The sequence below is a fragment of the Anabas testudineus genome, chromosome 8, assembly GCF_900324465.2.
Source record: "Anabas testudineus chromosome 8, fAnaTes1.2, whole genome shotgun sequence".
NCBI lineage: Eukaryota > Metazoa > Chordata > Actinopteri > Anabantiformes > Anabantidae > Anabas > Anabas testudineus.
Genome location: NC_046617.1, coordinates 2,224,861 through 2,250,598, shown reverse-complemented (window position 1 = coordinate 2,250,598; position 25,738 = coordinate 2,224,861). Strand labels below are relative to the sequence as shown.

Sequence of the window (25,738 nt, the reverse complement as noted above, 5' to 3'; positions counted from 1 at the left end):
ATTTTGGCTAACATCAGTACTATATGCAATGTACAGGACTGAACTGGATGTTTTAATGGGTTTAAACTGTGTTTGAAATGGTAGGTGGAAATTTGCATTGCCTGGGACAGTTAAGGACAACACTGTGTTTTTCATAGACTTTGATCATCCAGATTTTATCCAGAGCAGATTCTCCTTTTTCAGCAGTCATATGCTCGCCAATTATTGATAAAGTTTGGATGGTCTGTAATTAACTGACAACAGTGGCAAGTGCTTTGTTGCACATATGTCTCAGAGAAGCAGATCGCTCCCACTGTGACTGCTAAGTGATGTGGGCATTATTAGAAACACATTTATTGCAGAAGAAAGAATAACTTCCCATGCAGACACCTATTGAGCACATATTTCTCTCAGGAGGATAAACAGCTTCATTTGTGACCCTGCATACCAATGAGCCCTCTTGTTGCCTTTGATTTCAGTCTCAGCACCAGGACTTTTTAGAGATGTAATGCTTTCCATTGGTTGCTGTCGCATCCTGCCAAACCCTGTTATCCCAGAGGAGTGGTAGTTTTGATCACACACTTGTATCTGTAAAACACATGGTTGTTGAATCTGATTTATCACCACGCTCTTCAGCATCCATACTTGCAGTGACTACTTACTTAGCATTTCAGATTGTGTTCATGATTTTGCTGTTGTAGGTATAAGATTACATGATTTTGCTGTGGTTTTTCTTGGGATCAAGCTGTGGGCGACTGTGTCCCAATAGGTAGGACAGTTTTCTACGAATCCCTTGTGGTTTGATTCCTGGTGTCCCCCTGATTCCTGGCCATATGTCGAAGTGTCCCTGGATAAAACACTAAACCCTGACCCCTTGGCAACGCAAGGGGGCAGCCTGTCCACAAATATATCCAATAGTGTCAATTACAAATATATACGAGTATATATATATATATATATATATATATATATATATATATATATATATATATATATATATATATATATATATATATATATATATGTATATATACTGCAGTATCTAATGGCACTACTACAGGCTTTAATGTGTTGTATGAAGCCTGTGACCTGGAAAGGCTGAACCAAACAGTCTAGTGTATGGAGGTTTAGAATTTGAACTGAGACACACAATATTTCTTGGCAGTAACTTCCTGTAGTGCTGTGGTCGCTATGAGGTGGCCAGACAGCCAGTGGACAAACTGTAGGTTGAATAAATAGTTAATAGTGTTACAAGTTTAGAGAAAAGGTAAAATTAGTTAAGTGAACTTGAAATAACACATTCAGCAACATTAGTGTTATTATTATTTGAAACAGTCACACCAACAGTCTGGAAATAAAAGAGGAAATGTTGATCTTATGTCTCATATTCATCTTTTGATGTTAGACCCAAATGTTTTCAGTCTGCAGCAAGAAAAGGGGAATTGGCCTCACTTCTCCAATATTTCTGGAGAGGAGTGTAAATTAAAAAAAGTTCCTGATCAGCTTGCTGTGATAAAATATGCCATTATGACACAAATAAGGACATTTCTAAGTAAGGGGCAGTTGTCCAAGCTGGGTAATGCTCTGTGTTTGTTGTTTGCACTTTTAAATGCAGGCTAAAACTGGGAGAAACACATGTTTTCAAATGTTGTAATCATTGTAATTCATTAAGAATATTGTCACTGAGACGATTCCCTTTAATTCATACTCACTGATCCACTCGAGTAAGAACAGATAAAGTGACTGATGCTAATTAGATCAGTTAACTCACATGTCACACTGATTATATATACAAAGTTACTGGTGACCTGTTCAAACTGACTTGAAAGGAATGATCTTTATGCTGAAATGAAGTTTTTAAAATGTACAGCTGTTCAGTTTTCCTCTGTTTCAGCTGACTCTGCTGCAGATTATGGTGCTGCCCACATGTGATGTAGTGTTTTCTCAATAAATCTGTGGGCTTTGTGTTAAGAACCAGTGAAAGCAGCTGCTGCCATGAGCAACAGCAGGGACAGCTCAGCTCATTATATTTCAAATATGTGGGACTATCACGTAGCAGCATTTTACAAGATGTTGGAAATAATTATATTGTCACCAGCTCTGCTGTAGTTTGTAGTTTTGTGGTAGCTCAGTTATTTTCCACTTTGACCTGATCTGTTTTATTGACTGGAACCATGAGGCTGATGGTGGTGTTGTCCCATGAGCGCAGAATTCAGATTCCTTATAGTCAAGGATTAGACCAGAAATGACTTTCATATTACCTTATTGTTTATTATTCATTTTGATCAGACTGTGAGGTGCAGAAACTGCCTGATGACAGGAGGCAATCTGCACATGCACAGAGGTGAGACCTGTCAGCTTGCCACTGTATTGCCATAATTTCCATTAGCATGTTAGCGATGGGAAATCCCCCTGTATTTTAGCATCAAGCTAACTGTTATTTTAGTTGTCTTGTGTATATTTCAGTTTTACTGCAGATAGGGCTGTGTGGTGATAGAGTTAAGAAGACAAGCTTCTGTAGACTAACCATTCCTGTGATTACTCATTTGAAACAATGGGACGGCTGTCATTAGCCTGTATTTACATGAACCGACTTCCTGGCCACTGTAGACCGAGGTCTCTCCAAAAATGACCTGAAACACTGTGTGTGTTTGTGAAAAAATCTGGTATTAAATATTTGAATTGAGATCAAGACACATATTAGACACCACATTGATCAGGACCGGCTCTAGGATTCACCTAGTTTATCCTGTAGGAATACTGGATAGCCATAGTTCAGTGCTGGGATGATGTTGGTGTTATTAAGCAGTTCCTAATTTAGGCCATATACACTGTAGTGCTGCGTGTTTTTTTTTCCAAAAAAAAAAAACACTTGCAGCTTGACACTGCACAACACTACTGGGGGTTTTGGAGAAGGGTTTTTTTGCAATAAGTAGACCCACTCTGCAGTTGAATTGCTGTCCATCTGTAGATGTATCTTCACTAATGCTACCTTTTTATCATACGGTGGCAAGAAAAAGCATGTGAATTCAGAATTCTTTGGAATTCTGTGGTTTTCTGCAGTAATTTGTCATAAAACAAGATCTGATCTTCATCTCAGTCAAGAGTATTAACAAATATAATGTGCCTAAAATAATGATAATGATGATAATATTTATTGAGAACAACTATCATAGTGATTGTGGAAAAAGTGTGTAAACCCTTGAAATTATTAAGTGGTTGACACCCCCTTGGCAGCAATAACCTCAATCAGGCGCTTCCTGTAGCTGTGGATCAGACCTGCACATTGTTCAGGAGGAATTTTAGTCTATTTTTCCTGCAGAACTACTTTCTAGCTCTGTCATATTCTTTGGACTTCTCATGTGTGTGTTTGGCTCTCTTAAAGTCGTTCCATAGCATCTCTATTGGGTTGAGGTCTGGGCTCTGACTTGGCCACTCCAAAAGATGGATTTAGATTTTCTGAGCCATTCTGTTGTGTGTTTTGGGTCATTGTCCTGTTGCATTACCAAACTTCTGCAGAGTTTCAGCTGTAGTATCACTTGGTTGGGATGATGTTTTCGTGATGATATGCTGTGCCCTTTTTATGCCACTTGTAGTGTGGTGTGTCCTTTCCAAATAGTTCAATACAGTTTCACAAAACATTTTACCGCTGTGGAGTGTCATTGTGCACTTCTTCAGGCAAACTTCAGGCGTGCAGCAATGTTCTTTTTAATAGACAGCAGCTTACTTCGTGGTGTCCTGCCATAGACACCATGCTTGTTCAATGTTTTATGCACTGTGGACTCATGAACACAGATGTTAGCCAGTTCCAGTGATGTCTTCAAATGTTTGACTGTCACTTGGGGTTGTTTCTTTGCCTCCTTGATGAGTGTTTAACGTGCTTTTGGGGTCATTTTGACTGGCTGCCCACTTCTTGGTAGAGTAGCCACAGTTCTAAAGTGTCTCCATTTGTAGGTTGTTTGTAGTAGTCTAACTGTAGACTGGTAAATTTCTAAAGTCTTTGACATCACTTTATAACCCTTTCCAGCTTTATGTAAATCATCAATTCTTGATCATAGATCCTCTGAAAGCTCCTGTTGGCGAGGCATGGCTCACATAAGCTTATTCTTCTTGTGGGGATCAAACTCAAAGAGGGTTTTTTGTCAGTGGTAGTAGCTCTAGTCCACATCTCCAAACTAAATTTCTTAACTTATGCTAACACCTGACTCCAATTAGCTTTTTTGAAGTCAATACTCACATACTTTTTCCACTCGCACTAGGAGGTTTTTATAGTTGTTTTCAATAAAGACATAAAAGATCTGAATTTTTTTGTGTTATTACTTTAAGCACATTGCATTAGTTAATACTATTGACTGAAGATCAGAAAACGACAGACAGAGATTTTTAGACGTTGTGAGAAAGGCAATTATTATCTCTTGCTTAGCTTTGCACCTACTGACACTGATTTTGATAACATTACCTGTCTGCTGTCTGTCTTTCTTTATCAGAGCTGTTTACTTTGGCTGTGTGAGCCATAGGTGATGTATCACCTGAGCTTTACACTGAGGTACAAGGCTCCCTCCTGTTGGCCACTGAGGGAACAGACCACCACACAGGGAGACCTGCCTTCACATTCTGACTGTTAACAGAGAAAAAGCTATATCCTTTGAATTACAAGTCTGTGTTCTTACAATACTGGACCCTGATGGGCTGGCAGCAGCAGCTGCTCATTTTAAATGATGTCAGTGGAGGCCTACAAAATGGCCCCACATGAAGGATTTGGGTTATTCTGTAGAAAAGGTGGCAAATCAGTCATCAAGTGTGATGCCTTGTTGTCAAACTATATTATGCCGGTGAACTTAAAGATTTTTAAGTTTTTATTCTGCAGATAGGGCATTATATTTACATTACAAAAATATATTTTATATATATAATATATATAATGTGACAGATCTACCACCAGTCGTCATGTCTGAATCCTTCACATGGTATTTCTCCAAAGTAACTTTTTCAAAACCCTTCATACAGTCTGCATCACCAACACGCATCTTGGGCAAACAGTTAATCATCAAACACTCATTCAAGCCACCAAAACACTTTAAAAATAATTTTGTTTGACCAGTTGTTGTGTTCCGATCTTTTTACTCTGTAAACTGTACTATAGTATCTGTAACAATGAATGAATCAGAAATATAAAAGTTTACTTCAGGATCCCTTATTTCTTAATATTTGCATGGGGCAATTTTACTGAAATAAAAGCAAACAAAAAATAGAGATTATAAGATTCTTCTTATTTTTATATAAATATTCACAATATTCCAATATCTGCAAAACGCAATTTGATTATTATTTCATTTCACTGGAAAGATAAGAAGATAAGATAAACTTTATTAATTATTATTAGTTAAGATAAATTTTAAAGAAAACCAATTTCCTCTACAAAAATGGAAGAAATTGCCATTGTTATGTTTTGAATGTGTTTTTAATAGTTTTGACAACAATTTGTTTGTATTTGAAAAGTATGCTGCAAATATACTGTGTCAGTGGAGTATGAAAAAGATAAAGTTTACAGTTTACATAGAGTAGACTAGTTTCACTGACAGTGTGAAGGGTTTCGACAGTGTGACTTCAGATCTGACCAATGCATGTAAAATAATAAAAACTGTAAAATAGTAATAACAATAATAATAAGAATTCTTTCTCAGCTCTAATAAACAGCTTCAAATGTAATGATGTCAAGTTTCCAACATCCATCTGACTGCATGAATAAGACTACTGGTGTAAGCTTTATTTAATTGTTTTGGTTTAGATGTAAAATTACATGGTTCTGAGTGAAAAGTTTGGTTTTGACCTGGAAGTTTGAATTTGTGAGGAAATTGTGCATAGTTTCATTAGGTGTGTCTTATAGCAGTCAAGAAAACCTGTATAACCACAATTGGTTTTTATCTAGAATATAATATTTTATTTACTATGATTTATGTTAATTTTCTGACACTTTGGCATTAATGTGTTTTCAGGCTAATGCTAAATTTTGAAATAAAGTCCAACAACTAGAATTAAAATACACTGTCAATTCTAGTTTACAAAATTAGTTAACCCTACTTACTTACAAGCATACTAACAGATTGCCTTAAAAGGTGAACTAAGAAATGTATTCTGTACTAGCCAAAATCTATTTAGTGTAATACACTTGTAGTACCTTTGATTTTGACTTGTACATATACTTTATATATACTGTTGATATATTATACACAACAAAGAATTACTATTTCAATCAACTAAGTTACTGAAAGTCAAATATAAAATGATTCTATAACATAACAATGTAACATATTTAATTCAATTGGCCACTTCTAGACATTTAGATGATCTGTTTACTTGAGCAGTATTTGGGGTTAATTGTTAAAACAGATATGCCGAGGTCAGTGTTCTTTGCTTTTCAACTGCAATGCGTCATTGAGGAACTGGGTCCATAATGTGCCGGGGTGCTTAGATACCACTAGTACTAGCTTACAAGTTTTCGGCTTTTGCAAGTTACTGCCTCCCATTGGTCTAGAAATGTAATTGCTTCCTTTGTTGCTGCTGTACTTTATTATTTTAAGTTAGCTACACTTATTTAAACAATAGACTATGCATCACTGTAGAGAAAGCACAGAAACTGATTTGTAGGTTTGCACACAAGGAAACTTCATCTGTGATAAAAAATTAAAAATGTAGGTTTTCCTCAAGATAAGGCAGAAATGATTTCTCCTGGTTAAATTGAGTTTTCAGTGTTTGACAGTGGTAATTAATGAAGTACATCTGTTTTTACTTTTGTTGTGTCACCACAGTCAATCCCTACCACCCCACCGCACCCCATTCCCTGTTTACACACATGCACAGACATTCTCCTCTTGTTAAGTGCTCAACAAGGTCAAGATCAAGGACACAAGGCACAATGGATGCAGTGGAACACACTGCTGTGTAATCATATCAAGCTATGCCAACTGGTGCCTGTTGTACAATATTTAAGTGAAATGTTGTGTGATATGCCTAAAATTTATATTTAATTTATATTTATGAATATTTACACTGTTCACCACAATCTTTTAAAATTAATTATGTATTTGTTTTTCAATATAAAATAATTTGTTTATTAACACATTAACATTGGTTTATCTATGATAAAATTTTATTACAATTATAGGAAAGCTGCCAATATTTTCTTAATATTGTTTTAGAAAACTTAATATTTTGTGGAAGTTTTAACAGGCTGCTTTAACAAATGTGTTTCTAATCAGTGCTGTTCCTGCCTTTACTGGGGGTTGTGTATTGAGTGACTTCAGAGAAAGCAGACTTGATTTACACCGAATGGCAGCTTGCTGAGTGTACAGTGGTAAAAAATGGTCATCAGCAGTCATCATCGCCAGGAACAACAACCTCCTACAAATCAGTTGTTTATCTGCTGCACTGACAGTAGAGTTGTGTGTACAGGTAATATATGGTCAAAAAGCACAGACCATATAAATCATATTTACAGTATGTCAATCTAAAACAAAAGTGAACTTTATTTAGTTTTTGTTCAGTTAAAATAAGTGTTGCATGGTTGTAAAGGTGGAAGTGGTGGTGACCTTGTATAATACTGTATCATACAACCAGGATACAAGGTCAGAGCAGACACACGCTCCAAGACCCCAGTAGCCCAGGGTCCATCTCCCTAACTTGGTCACCATTTGACCTGTGGATTTGCAATTAATTACAGATTTGTTGGTAATCGCTTCATGGTAAATCTTGTATATTACACATCCTGAGGACCTGTCTCATAGTTGAACCTAGTTTTACTAAGATAAATACATATTTTGACAAACACAGGAAAACCAGTGTGCCTGTTACCTCTGGAACCACATCTGTCACATGGGGTTAAATGTTAAATTACAGAATGGTCTGACAAAAACATTTACATAGGAAACCATGCATGTGAGAAATGACAAGCATATTTCTGCAAATTCTCTTAATATCTTGACTGGACACTAGATTCGTTCACTGAGGTATAAGGCAGATTTTCAGAAAGTGAAAGTATTTACATTTATTGTTTCTCACCAAATCACACAGTTTATGCTAACTTTTCCATAATGACAAACACATGTCAATGTTGGTGATGTGATGTTGGATTGAGCCTATCATGCATGCAGCAACAGTATGTCCAGTACTTCACGGAGCGGATGTGACAACATTATCTTACATTTTAACACTTTGATGTGTATGGATAGATTTTGATTGATTGAATGTAAAATCATTTAATTATTGACACAGATTTACAGGAGAGACACACAGTGTTGCAACAATCGTTTTTCTTCCTGAATACTTCTGAATATAGAAAATCATGGCAGAGTTCTAGTTCCTATTAGATCAAAAAGATGTAGCACATCAGAGAATAGATGCACATGACAGCAGGAAACTATTAACTAACCCACGCAACTGTCCTTGTTTTCAATGGAGGACAAAGAGGAGACTGATGTAGGAAACAAATAAGCCACCATCTGCACCTAACTTCAATTTCTTCAGTTTCATGACCTGGATTTCACACAGAAGTCAGATACGGTTGGCTGCAGGCAGTTTAATGGGCCACAGTAATAATGAAGTATGGAGCTAAATGAGAGGCTGCCAGTGCTGCTGGAACACAGCACAGATGATGTCGTTCTTACCTACAACTGAGAAAAGCAGATTGAAATAGTATACAGAGTGATTGGGTAAACTATATCATTAGACTGAAAGATCAATTTTCAGCTTTTCTAAAAAATATGTGGCTCAGGATTGTGAAGAACAGGCATGTGCAGAGGGGGTGGCTCTGGGGGCTCAGGCCCCCACTCTTAATCAAAAGTGCCCTTCTGTAATATTAGCCATTTGTGTTTATTGTACATATTTGTTTACATTGACTACTGTAAGGTGCTTCAAAGTTAGTGATCTCATTCTAAGACAAAGAATGAAGAGGAAACGTGAAACTGAATGTCTCAACATTTGGTCAGTTTCCTAAAACTGTGTGAGAATAGCTACTGCCTTCACACGTACAGCTCCAGGCCTCAGGTGAAGCATCAGGCAAAGCTTGAAGTAAAGTTGCCTTTTGTTAAAGTTAAGTCAGTCCAGGTAAAGATAGACCTAAAAACCTGTGGGTTATAGTCTTTCATATTTACAAGTCACAAAATGTTTTGCTTAAAAGTCTGCCACAGAAATAAAGATGCACTTTTATTGTTAAATGAATAAAACCTAATAAAAAATAAATTAAATTAAAAAACTTCATCATTCTATTATATATGTATGTGATTGGCTGTAGAAGTGGAAGCAGCACTGACAACATGGAGGAATAAAAAGTGTCCTCCTGGTGCCGTTTGCATGAACCAATGTTTCCGAGCCCCCACTGTAACTGTCTTTATATCCGGTGCTGAAACCGTGTGGATCATGTTGAGTCATATGTCCACCACATGTTAAGTGGAGAAACAGATTTTGACTCAGCACTTTTTGGTTTGTAATTTCCTTAAATTGTCATGTGAACCCCCCCCTCTGTTATATGGCTGGTTTATATAGACTACATTTGCTCTGATGTTAGTTGAACCCATAGGAACCCAGGCCCATTTCTACGTTAAGGAAACTGATGTTGGATATGAAACAAACCAAATGGACCAATGTGGAACACATTTCTTAAAGTGTTGGCAACACCCAATCAAGAGGAGTCAAAGCCTAATTACACCTGGATAAAAACACATAGCTCACTTGAGAAAGCTAAACTGTTGCACAGAAAGGGATCCACTGCTCCTCTACTCACAGGACACTGTTTTTTTTTTTTTTTAATAAAATAAATAATAAAATATCAAATATAATGTTATGTTATACTTGAGATATTCCTGTTGGTTGTCTTCTCTAACAGTGTCCTAATTGTTTAGTGTATATTGTGCTGCTGTATTATATGAATAAAAACAAGAAAACTAATTTCAGAAAGTGTTTCTACTTGTAGGACGTCACTAAGCCCATGCGTTGGTCTAATCCATCCAAGTTTCTCAACATAAAGGGTTTTAAAAATCGCACTTTTAGCGCCGGGTTCTCGGAAACCCTAACGACACATTATTTGGTTGGCTAAGCCACTGAGTCGTGTTTCCTTCAGCTCCTCTTTTACGTGTATGACCAGTTTTTCGATAGAATAAATAAAATGTGCGCGTTTTCCAGTTATCTTCAACTGAACTGAACTGAAACATGACTGATACATTCAAATAAAAATCTATCAGACACTTAAAATTATGTGTGCAAACGTTGTGTAGGTTATGACTATAAGGCCTATATAGGCCTTTGAAAATAAAATCTATGGTTGTTCAGTTACTGTATGCTACATATGCGAAGTAAAAACTGTCTTTAAATGAGGTGTTAAAATATGATCTTGAACACTGGAGTTATTAAATTAGTGAGTTATTAACGGAAGATGTTACCCGAGCATTTAAATGATTTGGTTTTACGCATAACACTTCTTCAATTCTTTTCAGTTATAATTACTCACATATTTAGGGACAGACATGTCAACCACCAACGCGCTATACATGCCCTTTAACGTTTGCATAAAATTGTTATTGTGTTAATATCGTTTGTTCATGTACATTTCTGCAGTAAGGTAATATTTATTCCAGAAATCCAGACGTGTATCAAATAAAGACGAACTCCGTCCATAGAATATGAGAAATACAGAAATGTAAGTACAATTTATTACTCAGTTCAATCCCGGCTGTCAGATGAATTAACCCTTTAATCCAAATCATAGTTTTCCTTTTGAAAGTTTTGGATTTCTCTGCAAATATTAAATACCGTTTATTCCTCTGTTTGAAATACTGGAACATGTTAAAAAGACACAGTCATGGCGGATTCATATGTTACTAACTGAGGCTGAAAATCCCAAATGTTGCTGTTCAATGGAGAAGCGCGATGTAGAAGATGTTCTCAGAGGATGTTAAACTCTGTGATCAGGATTCCTTTAAACGCGCGGGTTTCTGAGGATTTCACTTTAGTTAATGATTGTTTAAGTGAGCTGCAGCCTGGGTGTTTGTCTTTATACCAGTTATACTGGTTATATAGGACCCATCACTGAGACACCGTGGCGTCTTCTGTGTCGCCTGCACACACACACAGACACACACACACACACACACACACACACACACACACACACACACACACACACACACACACACACAAAGACACACAAATAAACTGAGGAAGCTTCAAGGTGTGTGGTAGCCTTGAACTTGAGCTCATTACATCTGTCTATCTTTTTCTCTGCAACCCCCCCCCCCCCCCCCACCCACCCCCCCCCCCACCCCCCACCCCTCGCACACACACACACACACACACACCGTCTTTCCGTGTTAAACTTGACCTTGACCCTTAGGGGGGGTAGTCTGACCCCCGCACACACCTTTCCCCCGGCAGTCCGCACTATGGGACACAGACGCACTGTCTGGGTGGTTTGTGTGTTTGTCTCCTGCGGGACCGACGCTGTTTGGACACTTCAGCGTCTGTTCAGTGCAAAAGCTTTTACGCCAGCAACCAGTTGGTGCGAATCTGCCCTTCAGCTGTGGCCGTTCATGTTCAGGTGTTATTTTACCAGGACATTTATTTGTATCCAAAAAGTCACTTCGTTATTTTTCTTTATTTCACTTGAACCTGACTTTTCCTTCTTGTCCTTGAGAACAAATGTTTTCATATATTTGAAATAACTTTGAATAAGTGCCTCAGTTCTACTTTCATCTCAGAGAAAATGTCGTAACACCTTAAAGATTCTGCTTCTGCTGCTTTTAGATTACTTTGCTGAAAAATGCGTTTCATGAGCGAGCTTTAATTTGTCGTTTTGTTTCATCTATGTGTTGAAATTTGGTCCTGTATTATTAATATATCTGTCTCCAAGAGTCAAATCTCCGGCTTCCGACTCCGTTCCAGATAAACGGGCAGCGGAGAAAACCCCAGCCTCATCTCCACGCTTCATGTCCCGCTCTCCTGCACGCTGCCACCTTCATCCACCACTTGGAGAAGAATCACACATGAGCCTGACCTGAATAGATATGACTTCTGAATTGTATTTTACATTTATTTTATTTTATTGAGATGTCAGGCAACAATCGGTGCGCTGTGCGTAATTAATACTAGATGCATGTAAAGAAATATGGACCTTCTCAGCCTACGGGCTAGTAGTATTAAGATTAATAAGAAAACACAATAATCAATGATGAGGAAACCGAAAAATAAAGGTGAAACAAATACAATAATTATACCTAATACCTAACAATCAGCTCTATCACCCTTTACCCAGCTCCCAGCACTCGAAGTTTACTAACTCCCGTCTTGGCAAACATGTCCAACCGCAGAGATGACTCCAAATCTCATGGTTTCCGCGTAGATCACATTTGTATAAAATGATTTACATCATGTTTAATTATGTTGCCAGGATAAAGTTCAATCATGTCTCCAACTAAAGTAATGTGCAAAAACATGGCGTCTTATGCGCATTGTAGAAACCTCAGTTAAAGAGGTTTACCTTCATCTGGCCTACAGAAAGGATTACTGAGGACAAGCACCATCATTTTCATGTATAAATACAGACATTTAGGTTTGCGCAGTGTGTCACATACTTAAAGAATGGACCGCAAACATAATCTCACCTAAATTCATAATTACATTCAGGCGGACAAGTCATCACGCACAGATGCGCCTTAAATCTATAATAGTCCAAATAAAATAAATTATCTTTACTCTTCCCTCACTTAGACGACAGGAGAGGGACACGTATACGAGGGTACGTATTTAATCTGAGATGTCCTCCAGTATCACTGGTTTAACACATTTGTACCATATATATATATATATATATATATATATATTTTTTTTTTTATTTTTTATTTTTTTTAATTTATATTTTTTTTCAGCGCAGGTCATGTGTATTAAGTTAATTTAACCTGATCGATAGTCTGGCTCTTTTAGACCTTGTTTATAGCGTTTGTCCTTGTTCAAATGTTCAGATGATGTCTTTGTTGAGTGTCACTGAGACACTGAGACATTGGGTGTTAGAGACCAAAGTCGAAAGTTTGACTTGATGCAGCTGCCAAAAGTGAAGCAGCACATTCAGGAAGCTGAGACCAATCTGCGTTTCTCGTGCCACAGCTCGAGCCTCATAAAAATATTTGTCTTTGATTGACAATCCCCAACAAGTCTCTTCTTCTCGTTTGCCCCCCCTTCTTGTCCCGTCACGTGTTCATCAGGTCTCAGCCAATGGACTCGCGTCCTCCCCCTCCTCTTCTGGTCCTGGCAGCTTGTTGCGTCAAAGCTGCGGCTGGGATGTAACCGAAGGTCCGGCCGGTTACCGGGAGTCTTTGCCTCCGAGCGAGCGCCGACACTTAACGGCGCAGCAAGGCAGCGCACGCGTGTTACGACTACTACAGGGCGCGTGACGGTACATCTGAATTACCTGAGCTCTCTGTGTGTGTGTGAGTGTGTGTGTGTGAGTGTGTTTGCGCAAGACAGCCAGCGGTCACAGAAGAATAAATGCGCACCAGTTTGCTTTTTTCAGCCAATGTAGCAGATTAGCGCACAGGACCGGACCTGAGAGGACACGGAGAGCAGACCGGGAAAGGAGCGCCTATGACAGCCTCCCTGGTCTTAAACCCTCGCTGGCCAGCGGAAACGGTAATGTTTGTGTATGATAACAACCTGGACGACTTGAACAAGAACATGGAGGGGTTGGTGGGCAGCGGAAACTTCGCCGCAGCAACTGCAGCGAGTCAGTGCCGCAACATTATGGCGCACTCAGCGGCCGCCGCTGCTCTGGGCGGCCACCCGTCCGGCCTGGTGCATTCTTCGGCTGGGTACTCCACAGTGGACGTGTCTGCTTCAGGCTCCAGTGAGACAGGCGCGTCATCGGGGAAGCAGTGCGCAGCTGGACCATGCCCAGCAGCCGCTGTGCCTCACCAGAGCTCCTCCACCGCCACCGCGTTACCGTACAGCTACTTTGGTAACGGCTACTACCCGTGCAGGATGGGGCGGAGTTCTCTCAAGTCGTGCACTCAGGCGACTGGAGCCGCGCTCAGCTCGCAGTATATGGACACAACAGTGAGCACTGATGAATACCCAAACCACCGGGCCAAAGAGTTTGCCTTTTATCACGGCTACCCGAGCCCATACCAGTCCATGGCCAGCTATCTGGACGTGTCGGTGGTCCAGACGCTGGGAGCTGGAGAGCCGCGCCATGACACCCTGCTCCCTATGGACACCTACCAACCCTGGGCTCTGACCAACGGCTGGGGCGGACAGATGTATTGCTCCAAGGACCAGGGACAAGCCGGGCACCTCTGGAAGTCCGCGCTGGCGGGTAGGCATGAATTAACTCTCCTGTGTCCTGTGTCAATGTGCACATTGGAGGCATGTATAGAAACTAGAGCTAGACAACACCGAGGCCTAGTTAACGGCTTCATATCTGATTCAGAACAGTTATTTCAACCTTTAAATGAATTAACGACATCAAACACAGTCTCTATTTATTTGGAGGGAAGCTGCACTCTTAATTTAACAAGTTCTTTCTGCTTTTAGCAGAGACTTGATATTAATCACCTCTCAAACAGTACCATCTGCTCTGAGCGAGGTGTATGCAGCTGATACGCAAAACAAGACAAGCTGTTCAGAAGCAAACCATCAGTTTATCACAGTATAAGACACATTGGAGAAGTTAGCACATGCTCAATAAGGCAAAACCAACATGACCTAAACGGTTCTTTGTTTCTGACACATTCATTTTATAATAAACATGCTCTTATTACTATGTTAGCATTAAGATATAAACGCTAACAGAATAATAATAATGAAATTAATGGTCCAGCTGAAAGGCTTATTAATTTGTGGTTTTAAATAACAGTCAGTCCTCATTAAGAGGTCTGAATGTATTATTCACAGAGGGCATCTGAATGAAATTAATATTAACCTTATTAAAATGAAACAATCTAAAGGGGAGATTCACTGTGTCTGTTCTAACAGCTGAGTAGACAATATGAGAAACACAAAGTGCAGGTCAGGTTTATGGCCACGCCGCGTGCAGACAGCAGACGTCCACCATGTTGCTTGTCTGTGTTGCAGGATGGATGGCAGGCAGCTCCAACCATAAAGCCGCTGCCCTGCTTGTCCTCTAAGCCACATACACCACACATGAATGCAACATCAACGTGTATGAATGAATGAATGAATGAATGAATGAATGAATGGATGGATGGATGTGTCCCGGTGTGTGCAGCCTCGTCCTCAGACCGCCTGTATGCCCTCTTCTCTTTGTCCGCTTTCAAACAGATGTGGTGGCGCACCAGCACGACGGCTCGCCTTTCCGCCGAGGCAGAAAGAAGCGGATACCGTACACCAAGATCCAGCTCAAAGAACTGGAGAAAGAGTACGCCGCCAACAAATTCATCACCAAGGACAAGAGGAGGAAGATCTCAGCTGTGACCAACCTGTCGGAGCGGCAGATCACCATCTGGTTCCAGAACAGGAGGGTGAAGGAGAAGAAGTTCGTGGCCAAAGTGAAGAGCAGCGCGCCATAGCATGCGGACCCTGTGCTGTGCGGACGATTGAGTGAAGGGACTGTGCATTTGAGTGTAACACATTAAAAACAAACTGAGACAAAAAGTAGAGAAAATAAGAAACTCGACGTGGTACTGCTCGCTGGAGGACTGGGACAGCGCGTCAGACCACGAAAGAAACCTAAAAAAAAGACATAAAGGACAAACTAAGATTACAGAAAAGAACCAAAGCCCTTTGATAAAGCAGCTTTCTATCAGAGGCATCTTGTTAATACAGCACCTTCCTGCCTGCTTTGATGTAAGTGTCTGTCTACTGTCTGTGTTTTACTGTTTGTCAGTGATGTCCGTGCCCAGTAGCTAATAGCTGAAAACACTCTATTACTCTGTCAACATTGTTTATATCTCATGTAAACCAGTAATCAAAGTATACTGCAACACTTAATAAATTCTTTTAATCCTGATGTAGTCTGTAGATCTTATATCTTTAAATGAATCAATATGAAGACTAGAACTAAGACAATATGACAACTTTGAATTCTGTGTTGTGCGTAAAATGTGCGTGATGTTCATATCGTGGGCTGCGAAATGGCCAAACAGCAGATTAATGTACATTTCTCATGCAGTTTCAAAGAGTTTATGAGACCGCGGATTCATAGTTGAATCTGGCCTCCGTCTGGAACATCACCACAACAGCGCTATCTATTTCCCACTATCATTTTCACGGGCCTGTATGGACCCGTGTGAACAAACCGCTCCACACATTCAGCTCGAAGTCTTTAGTTCAATCACCATTTTACGCACGAAAGTCAGGATGTTTTTGCGTCGCTGGTTTAGTGAGAAAGGTTTCATTTGAGAAGCTGCTTACATAATGTCTCCAAACAAATGATGGCATGTCTTATTCAGTCAGATATGAAGAGCAACAGACAATATTATTATTGTTATTATTAATATTATTATTATTATTACACTAATACAATAATACGCAAAAATGTTATAGAAACAACAACACAGAAAATAATACAATTGTGAAATTCTTTAGAAGTTAAAGACTGAATTCAAATATCTTTTTCGTGCAAATGATTTGAACAGAACAGATATGAATAGATATGTTTAATTGCTCTCAATATCTTTGTAGCCTCCATTGTGTGTGTGTGTGTGTGTGTGTGTGTGTGACAGCCCTTGACCTTGAGACTTCACCATCTATAGCTCCTCTCTCTCTCTCTCTCTCTCTCCCGTCATTTTACGACAGCAGAGCCTTGTCTTGACTGGTCTGATTGAGACCCCCACCCACCACCACTCTCCCACACACACACACACACACACACACACACACACACACACACACACACACACACACACACACTGCGGCTGCTGTCATCAGCAGCTTCCCTCCCCTGCCCCTGTGAGTGGCAGCTAGCTGCTTGCACACGCTGCCTAAGCTTTGCACAGGGTTGGAGGGTCATCATCACCGTGCTGCAGCCAGGTTCACCTTGTTTCTAAAATAGACTGTGATGCCTAAAAAGTAGTGCGTAATGTCTCATAATGTTTTTGTCGAATCTTAGTTTGCTTGTAGGCGGCATCAGTTTACCATCGTAGTCAGACAGCAGAATCCTTGTATGGAGCTACTCAGTAATTGTAATTCTCTGCATAGTGTGGATGATGCCCAAGCCTCACTGCACATCATAATTGTGTTATGAGGTCTGACCGAGAAGACTGGATCACGGCTGCTGTACAAAACATGTGTCCGCCCAGCTCCGCGGTCAGTTTCAACAGCAGCAGATAAACATTCAGACAGAGCTGAGTGAAAAACAGAAAAAGCTCCCACATGTACGAAACATCAGCTAAGTGACGAAGCGCGCTCACGCTAGAGTTCTGTGGAAGTGTATCCACCAGTGATGCCGCCTACAAGCAACCTGAGCTTCGACGGAAACATAAATGTTGTGCACCGAGATCAATGATTTCTAATGTGTCCTTACCAGTTTTATTTAATTCTTTCTAAAAGGCTTGACGTTTCAAATGTTAAAGATGAGGTCTATTAGGTGCGCGCGGTGCAGGGAGAGGTTTTTGGAGCAGTAGAAATAGTTTTTTGACCGTTGACGGAGCCTCCAACATGGACGACGAGGCCCTGAAATTGCGCACACTGAAGCCCGAGACATGGTGCGTTCTGCACGTCCTGCTCTGCACAGAAGAACCAGTGGCGGAAAAACCTTTCTTGAATAATAGTGGTGAATTTTTAAAGGAGCGTAATCTAAATATAATTTAAAGTTTTGCTCTACAAGCTGAGACTTAATCCCGCCTGACCGTAACGGTCCAAACTAAACATAAAAAGTGCTTCACGGTGTTCGCTTTAGGGCTGAGAGCTGTTTCGATTTTTCTTTTTTATTTAGATTTTTTGTTAGTGAGCATTTAAACTCTACATTTCACATGTACACAAAAATATATATGTTAGAAATACATAAATAACAAAAACAGAACAAACTTTCAATAGGCCTACATGTTACCACAGTAAATTATGGTTTAAAATATACTTTGTAAATATCCCACGTAAGGTGTGCAAACTTTTTTGCAAACTGCAAAATGTCTTTTAGATGCAGCAATAAAAGATAAAACGCGCGTGTGCGACGGATTAAAACTAGGATTTGCTCGTTGTGTATTCACATAGTAGAAATGGAGTGAGACAGAGTTACAGTAGATTTAATAATAATCAGCTCTCAATTGATATGACAGAGAATACAGAATATTAAGATTTGTAGTAAACATTAATAATAAATACTATAATAAACTGTGATTTATATAAACTTTAATATTCTCTGGGTGGAACTGATCTGAAGCAGCAGGAACAGTCACGAATAGATGGTTCAAAATACAGGAGCTGCTGTAAGGTCAGGCTAATTCACCGTGTTGAGAACCTTATTTAAAAAGAATCTGGATTCTAATGATTGTGAAAGTGAATTTCATGTGTGTGTGTGTGTGTGTGTGTGTGTGTGTGTGTCGGACCGTTACACATTAACATTGAACTTGACAAACGGCGGAGCGCTCCGCGGGCCTGTTGACTCCCTTTTACTGCTCCGTCTCTGTCCTTTAAAACCAACAATACTGACGGAAGCCCTGAAGCTCATAAAGTTCATTCTCCCCTTTAGTCCAAATACCAGAGAGAGGAGGAGGTGGAGGCCTGCCAGCCCAGCCGCACCACCCAACTCATGTGGTCTCACTTTAGTCTCACGCAAGACAGAAAATCACACGAGAATCCAAAGAGTCTGATATTGACGGATGTTATTTTTTATTCTGGCTTCATATCAGTTAGTTTCACAGTGAAGCGGATTTTCCTCCAGCATTACGCCTGCTAACTATTTCACCAGCTTTATTCTGAAATATACCCGGAAATATCCGTTATTATCATTAAAAAAAAAAACAAATCAGATGTAAAAAAGACTTTTAACCTTAAGGTTTGAGCATTTTTTCATTTCATTTTATAATTCTACTGCATTATTTTACCTACAGTATAATAGTTACTTTACAGACTGATGTTTTACTCAGCTGAAACATGTGTAATATCAAAATTAAATGTATCTCAATAACAACGCATTGCAGTGAATCAAAGTGTTGTAATAATGTTTGTAAGAGGTCATTCTGTATAATGACTGTTACTGTTGGTAACTTCAGTAGATATGACTGATAACAGATTCCTTAACTTTGGTGTAAAACTGATTGTAAGGTAAATAAGGTAAAAAAAAAGAAATCTTAGTACTTCTTTATTCAAGGGTTCAGTGGGGCTCTATTAGAGTTACATTGGTGTTGATGAAACAGCTCAGTTCAGGGTGCATAAATATTTACTTATGTACTTATTTATTTATGTGACTGAATATAAGATTTAAAAAAAAAAAATTCTGCCACTGTTTTTTATTTTCTTTTTTTCCCACATGCACCTAAAGGCAGCTCCTAGAATTCAGTCAGTGTAAATCTTTGTGTTTCTATCAGTCTGACCACAGAGAAGGTTTGATTTTATGCAGATGTAATAAAAGTCTGATTTGCTTCTTGTTTTAAATGAGTGAAATAAAACAAAGAGAAACAGAATAGGTGCACGTATGATGGTCAAAACTAAAGGGAATAGATACACAGTGTTCCACTCCTGAGGTGGAGAATCAGTGCAGCGGACAGAGCGAGATCCCATCCCACATATGTACTGATGCATTATTTATTTATTTCTTCTTTTACTAAAATTCTTGCACTGATGTACCTTTATGTAAATGTTCTCATAGTGTCAAGATTCAAAGTACACATAAACAGAAACAGTAGCCAGGGTTGCGTACCCTCAGTGCAACAAAAATCACAAAAACATGCAACAGAAGTCAACAAACAAACAAACAAACAAACAAACAAACAAACAAACAAACAAACAAACAAACAAACAAACGTGATTCCCAGTAACTGCACAAATAAAGTTGTGATCGCCAGCAGTTTGGACCTGACTTGTGCCTAATGCAAGACTCCACGTGCCAAGAAACTGTCCGAACGACTGAGACACCACTGCAGCAAGAGCTCTGGAAGTTTATATAAGCAAAAACCAACTAAACGCCATGAACCAGATGTGATGACAACTTCTTTTTAAAACCCTCCAAAGATGAGAAGCTTACAGAGATATGTCATTTTGGCCTGTCCACTATAATATCTGAGGGAGTACAGGCAATGACGGGTTTTATAAAGAGCACACACAGTGCACTGTTTACACAACCTCACATTAAAAAAGCAGAAGGGTAAGCAGTCATGACTCTGCACAAGCATTATCTCTGAAAACAGGGGTTTCAGTGACCAGTGGAGATGAAGATGACGCTCTGTGGCACGGACGAGTAATTAATTAAAGTAATTAATTAGATTGATATGGATATAGATATAGATATAGATATAGATATAGATATAGATATAGATATAGCTATGTCCAGCATGTTTGGCATGGACCCTGTCCTTGACTACCACAGAGGCCGCATGGTGCTAAGCGTCTGACATGGAGGTTGGAGTGAGCTGATGTGGAGCTTCACAAGAGCACAAGCTGTAATTATGTCACTGTGTGAACCAGCATGTTTGTATGGCTATCATTGTGAGGACCAGCATGAATTTTTAACCATAGGACTGAGGACATTTTAGCAGTTCCTCACAATGAGAAGGGTGTTTAAAGAGCAATCTCCTGGTTAAGACTAGGTTTTAGGGTTAGAATAAGGTTTAGGTTAGGGTTAGGGTAGGACAGTACATGGGATTAATTAGAAATTGAAACAGAGTAGATCAACATGGCCTAAAGGACAGTAAGGGGCTAAGGAATTAATTATGTCAATAAGTGTCCTCACACTCACTGCCATACAAAAATGTGTGTGTGTACGCGTAATAACAATTCAAAGTAGACAAACATGAAAACTGTGACCTGAGAATCCAGTAGAAAGTCTTTATTACTATTGTTTGTATGTTAAAGCAAAATAAACAGCAATAAAACCCATCCCGCACAGAGTAATCTGTGAACAGGACCTGTCTTCAGAAATAAAAGCTCATGTATAAAATATTAACAAAATAAAAGCATGGCATTTCACTAAGCAACTATGTACTGACTTTGCATTTGATTCTTCCCATTATATTTTAATCAGATTAATATTTCTATTTGTTAAACGAACATGCTTAAAATCAGTAAAACAGTACATTCATTTATCTTATTATCTCTCTAACAAAAGTATTTAAATGCACTTAGTGACATTACACCACTGCCTAAAATACTCAGGACTAGTTTGTCATGTGACAAAGGTTGCTCCCCTACTAATTACTGTACTTATGTACTAAATCATAAATTCATTGATGATTCAGGGTATTACATATTTACATAATAGAGAAAAATGCTATTATTAATTTATAATTAAATATTAAATAAACATACAAAAAAACATTTGCTGTGTCAAATTTTAAAATGTTCATATATTCATTTTTCCTTTTTTTCAAAGGCCCAACAGATCATTTCCAGGTGATAATAAACAGAGGAAAGTTTTATTCTTTTGGCTCTGCATGACTCCTGCTGCTGCTGCAAACTGTATTAGAGCAGAACGCCTGCGTCCTCGCTGTGTGTGGAACCAATAGGGGGTTCTCACTGTGTTCTGTTCATCTCGACAGAAGAGAACCGAACCCTGAATGTGCTCTAGTACAAGTCATATTTGACATTTTATGCTTTACACCATTCTATTCTATTTGGTGTATGGAACAGCAGGAGAGGACCCACCCCTACACACACACACACACACACACACACACACACACACACACACACACACACACACACACACACACACACACACACACACATACAGCTCCCCAGAGTACACTTTATGCTTCAAACCAGGAATGCAGGACGGAGGCTCGTTTTTCTGTCTCAAGTTCATGTCCAACAGACACCCCCCCCCCCCCCTCCCACACACACACCCAACCACCTCCACCACACACACACACACATACACACACACATGCAACACACACATACCCTCCCGTTTTTTACCACCTTCCCGCTTCACTCCTCCTTCTTTGTCTGCATTGCGGACTCGCTTTTTGTTTCCCAGGTTGGACTTTGCAGTTGAACTTGAGACAGACAGACAGCTTGTAAACAGTTAGTAGTCGGCCCCCCTGTCTGGTCTGGAATGGCCTGGAATGGCCTGGGGGAAGAGGGTTGTGGGGGGTAAACGGGTGGAGAAATGGACACTGGACTCAACAATCCTGTTTTTACACCTTCAAATGAATGAATGCAGTTTTAGTGATGATGTAAAGTAAAAAACAATCTTAGAAACAAATGGAAGGATTTTCTTCAAGTTGAAAACGTGCAAATATAAGTGAAACCCAATACATGTGAATTAAACAGTGGACCGAAGCTGATTCTTGAGTCATTTCGTACTTATACACCAAAACTCTACTCTTTACTTTAAGAGAGAATTAAATGTTGCCTCCCATTGCTGCTACACTAAGCTCTTAAAATGTTGCAGATTCAGTTTCAGATTGTGTTGTAATGCCACAATCAAACATTTTTCAAACTCCAGGATTTTTTTAAACTATTTATGTAATTTCAAATATCTAAACACATGGTTAGAGTTTAATCTGCAGGCACTACATATCCTAACGTCTCCCTTTTCTTTCTTTCTCCCGTTGAAAATTTTCTTCAACTGATTTAGTTAATAACTCAGGTGTCACTTAACCAAAAATCAGAATATGCTGCTCAGAACACACAGAAAGAGACAATTGTAAGCAGTTTCTCTGTATGTGACCATGACTCTCTCTCTCTGTCTGTGTGTGTGTTTTAACAGCTGAGGAAGAAAAGGAAATGACGGTAAACACACATCATCGCCGACCAGCCCTACAACAAAGCTGGGGGAGGGGATGTGACATCATGTAGTGTAATAAATACAGCGGTACCTGGACTGTACTGTTTCTTTTTTAACTATTTATTTCTTTACCATTTATTGATGCAGATTGAAATCAGACATAATTCTACTACTGTGGGTTACATCACCACAGACCAGGAAGCTGGGACACAGTGTTGCCAGCTACACACTGCTAGAACCAATCAGTAGGGAACAATATGACTATTTCTCATCGTGGGGACAAATGTCGAAGTTCCTCTGTCCATTTTCAGAAGAAGAAGACATTTAATGTTGGAAATGATTATACATATTTTTACATTATATTGTATATATTGAAAAGGGGGCATAAATAGCTATTATACTCATATTTATGTATATATTTCATTTTCAATACTTTGTATTATACCCTCACAAACAACACTATATGGTGAATATATATATATATATATATATATATATATATATATAATATATACAACCATATTACTCGATCTGAACTGCAAACCTGCACTTTTCATTATTATTATTCTTTTATTCTATTATTATATTTGATTTGTTTGAGTAACTTCTTACTCAAAGCTTTAGTAGTCATTGTAATTTATGTTGCGCCTCAGAAAGGGAATATCAGAAGCATCGACCTGCTGATCAGTCAGTTCTCTTTAGATCTCAGTTCGTTTTCTCAGAGACCAAATACTGAATCCTGCTTGATTTGATGTTCCTCTGTTCTTCTTCTTCTCTGTTATCGTGGATAGAGAATTATAATAAATTCTCCATTCTGACTGGTTTTCAACATGTCAGAGTTGTCACAGCTCAGCTGTACCCACTGTTTGTGCAGTGTTTTATTAACTTTCCCTCTTTTCTTTGTTTTGAAATGACTTGCTTTTCTACTATGGAGGGCTCTCTGGCTTTTGTGGTAATTTATTCTTTTACTAACAACAAATAGTCCCCACAAGTAAAAGCCAAGTCTAAAACCAAGAGTAGTCACTTAGAACTATTTACTGTATGAACAATGAATCTCACATGACACACCTGAGTAACAAGAAACACCCTCAGTCAATGATTCAGTATTTCTGCTCACTTAAAATGTGGGTTATCTGATCCAAAAGGTGTCATGTTCTCTGTTGTTTATCTATGGAACTAGGTGTCACCAACATCAAATAAAAGCTGAATGCTGAACGCTTATCTCATTGTCATCTCAAACCCAAATGCCTCGAGTGTACAGCAAAAACAAATCATTTGCCATTTTGATTCTTTTGGAAGACGCTACATATCCTTTAGGGTTTTAATAGGAAAGGTTTTCTTTATTCCTGGGCTGATATGAAAAAAACCCTTTTAATAAGTGTTGAATGTACAACATTCTAGGACACACACACACCTACACACAAACACACACACACTCGGTCCAGGCTATGAGGAGCGACATGCAGCAGGCGAGAGAAACGGAGCTCTGTGTCCACAAACAAAGCCAGGTAAGTTTAAGACAGTGTGTCACTGTTAAACAAGCAAATGTACTGGCAACCAACACACTAGTAATCTGAGAAATTTTACAGCCACATACAATGATGTTGACCTTATAAATGTGAGCGTGTAGCTTGATTGTTTAGCAGAGAGGTGAAGGCATGTTCTTGTGTGAGGTGTTGCACTCTGAGGCTGCTGCTTTCACCTCCATCTGGCTCATTGAGATATGTTGGATATGATTATTTACTGTCATGAAACCAGTGAGCTGGTCTTTATTATCACTTAGCAAGTCTAAATTAGTATACTTTCTTTATTTTGTTCATTTGCACAGAAACAGTGCAACATACAAGCAAAGACACAAAGCAGCGGTGAGGGCACTAAAAGCCAAATAGCAAATTAGAAAGCATGTGTGCTGTAAGCGTGGAAACAAACATTATCCAGACATGCACGGATAATAATAAATATATCAAAAATACATGCATTTTTGCAGTAACAGCTGATCATCTCAAAGGTGCATGTCAACATGCCAAAGGAACTTGCTAAACATTAGAATCACATGGATTAAACGGCAGTGTACCCAAGTTTTAAAAAGAACTTGTGCAAAATGGCCCACCGCATCCTGACTTGTGTTTTTCTACTAACCTTCTGTTGTGTTTTTAATTATTTATTTCCATCTGGGCAATCAAGATTTACACAGCATTTATAGAAACATTGTGCTGGGCAGCAATGTTGTTCTTTTTTTTAAAGTGAGTGAAAAGATTTTATTTTAGGAATAGGTCATCTATTCCTAAAAATAGAACAATATACAGTACAATAAAACAAATAAAGTGAAAGCACTTGGTTTGATGGTGGTTAATGTTGAACAATGGCACAGTTTTAATACACATTTATCACCTCTCTAGCTTGTAGTCTTTCCACGGTCTCGTGCACAGCAAGTGTATAAAGTTTGTGTACATATACTTGGATTATTTGTACATAGTTACCCAGCCCAGATTAGCTCAGTCAATACTAGCTAATCTGCTATATAGTTGACTCATTGCATATAGTATAGGAGGCCTTACAATAGAAAAGACTGTCATAGGAATTATATGATGTACTGTAAATATGTAATAAAGACGTGTTCAGCAGGTAACATTTGGAGAAGCTCTCTGTCACACTCACGCTATGTCACGTCCAACAGTCTGGGCAGCGTCGGCATGGTGATAGGAAGCAGATGGGTGCAGGATCAGCTGACCTCTCAGTCACTTCCTGCTCTGATCGCCATGTTGTTGCTCCCATAAAACTGTGTAAAAGAAGAGAAAATTTCCACCTGGGTGGTTTATCGACAGCCTTGCACGGCTGCGCGTCTCTTTCTATATCCATCTGGAGCATTTGAAAACA

General features: G+C 39.1%; 1 protein-coding gene across 1 annotated transcript; it reads left to right on the top strand.

The window, feature by feature from the left end:
• The first annotated feature begins 13,319 nt into the window (after positions 1-13,319).
• hoxb13a (homeobox B13a) lies at positions 13,320-15,932 on the top strand. Its single transcript, XM_026357037.1, has 2 exons — positions 13,320-14,332; positions 15,298-15,932. The coding sequence occupies exons 1-2, from the start codon at positions 13,606-13,608 to the stop codon at positions 15,543-15,545; spliced, it is 975 nt and encodes a 324-aa protein (XP_026212822.1). The 5' UTR covers positions 13,320-13,605; the 3' UTR covers positions 15,546-15,932.
• Positions 15,933-25,738: the final 9,806 nt, after the last annotated feature.

Bases quoted from the DNA above. Each gene is read 5' to 3' on its own strand.
- hoxb13a (XM_026357037.1), top strand. From the start codon at position 13,606: ATGACAGCCTCCCTGGTCTTAAACCCTCGCTGGCCAGCGGAAACGGTA. The intron at 14,333-15,297 runs GTAGGCATGAAT...GCTTTCAAACAG, and splicing joins CTGGAAGTCCGCGCTGGCGG to ATGTGGTGGCGCACCAGCAC.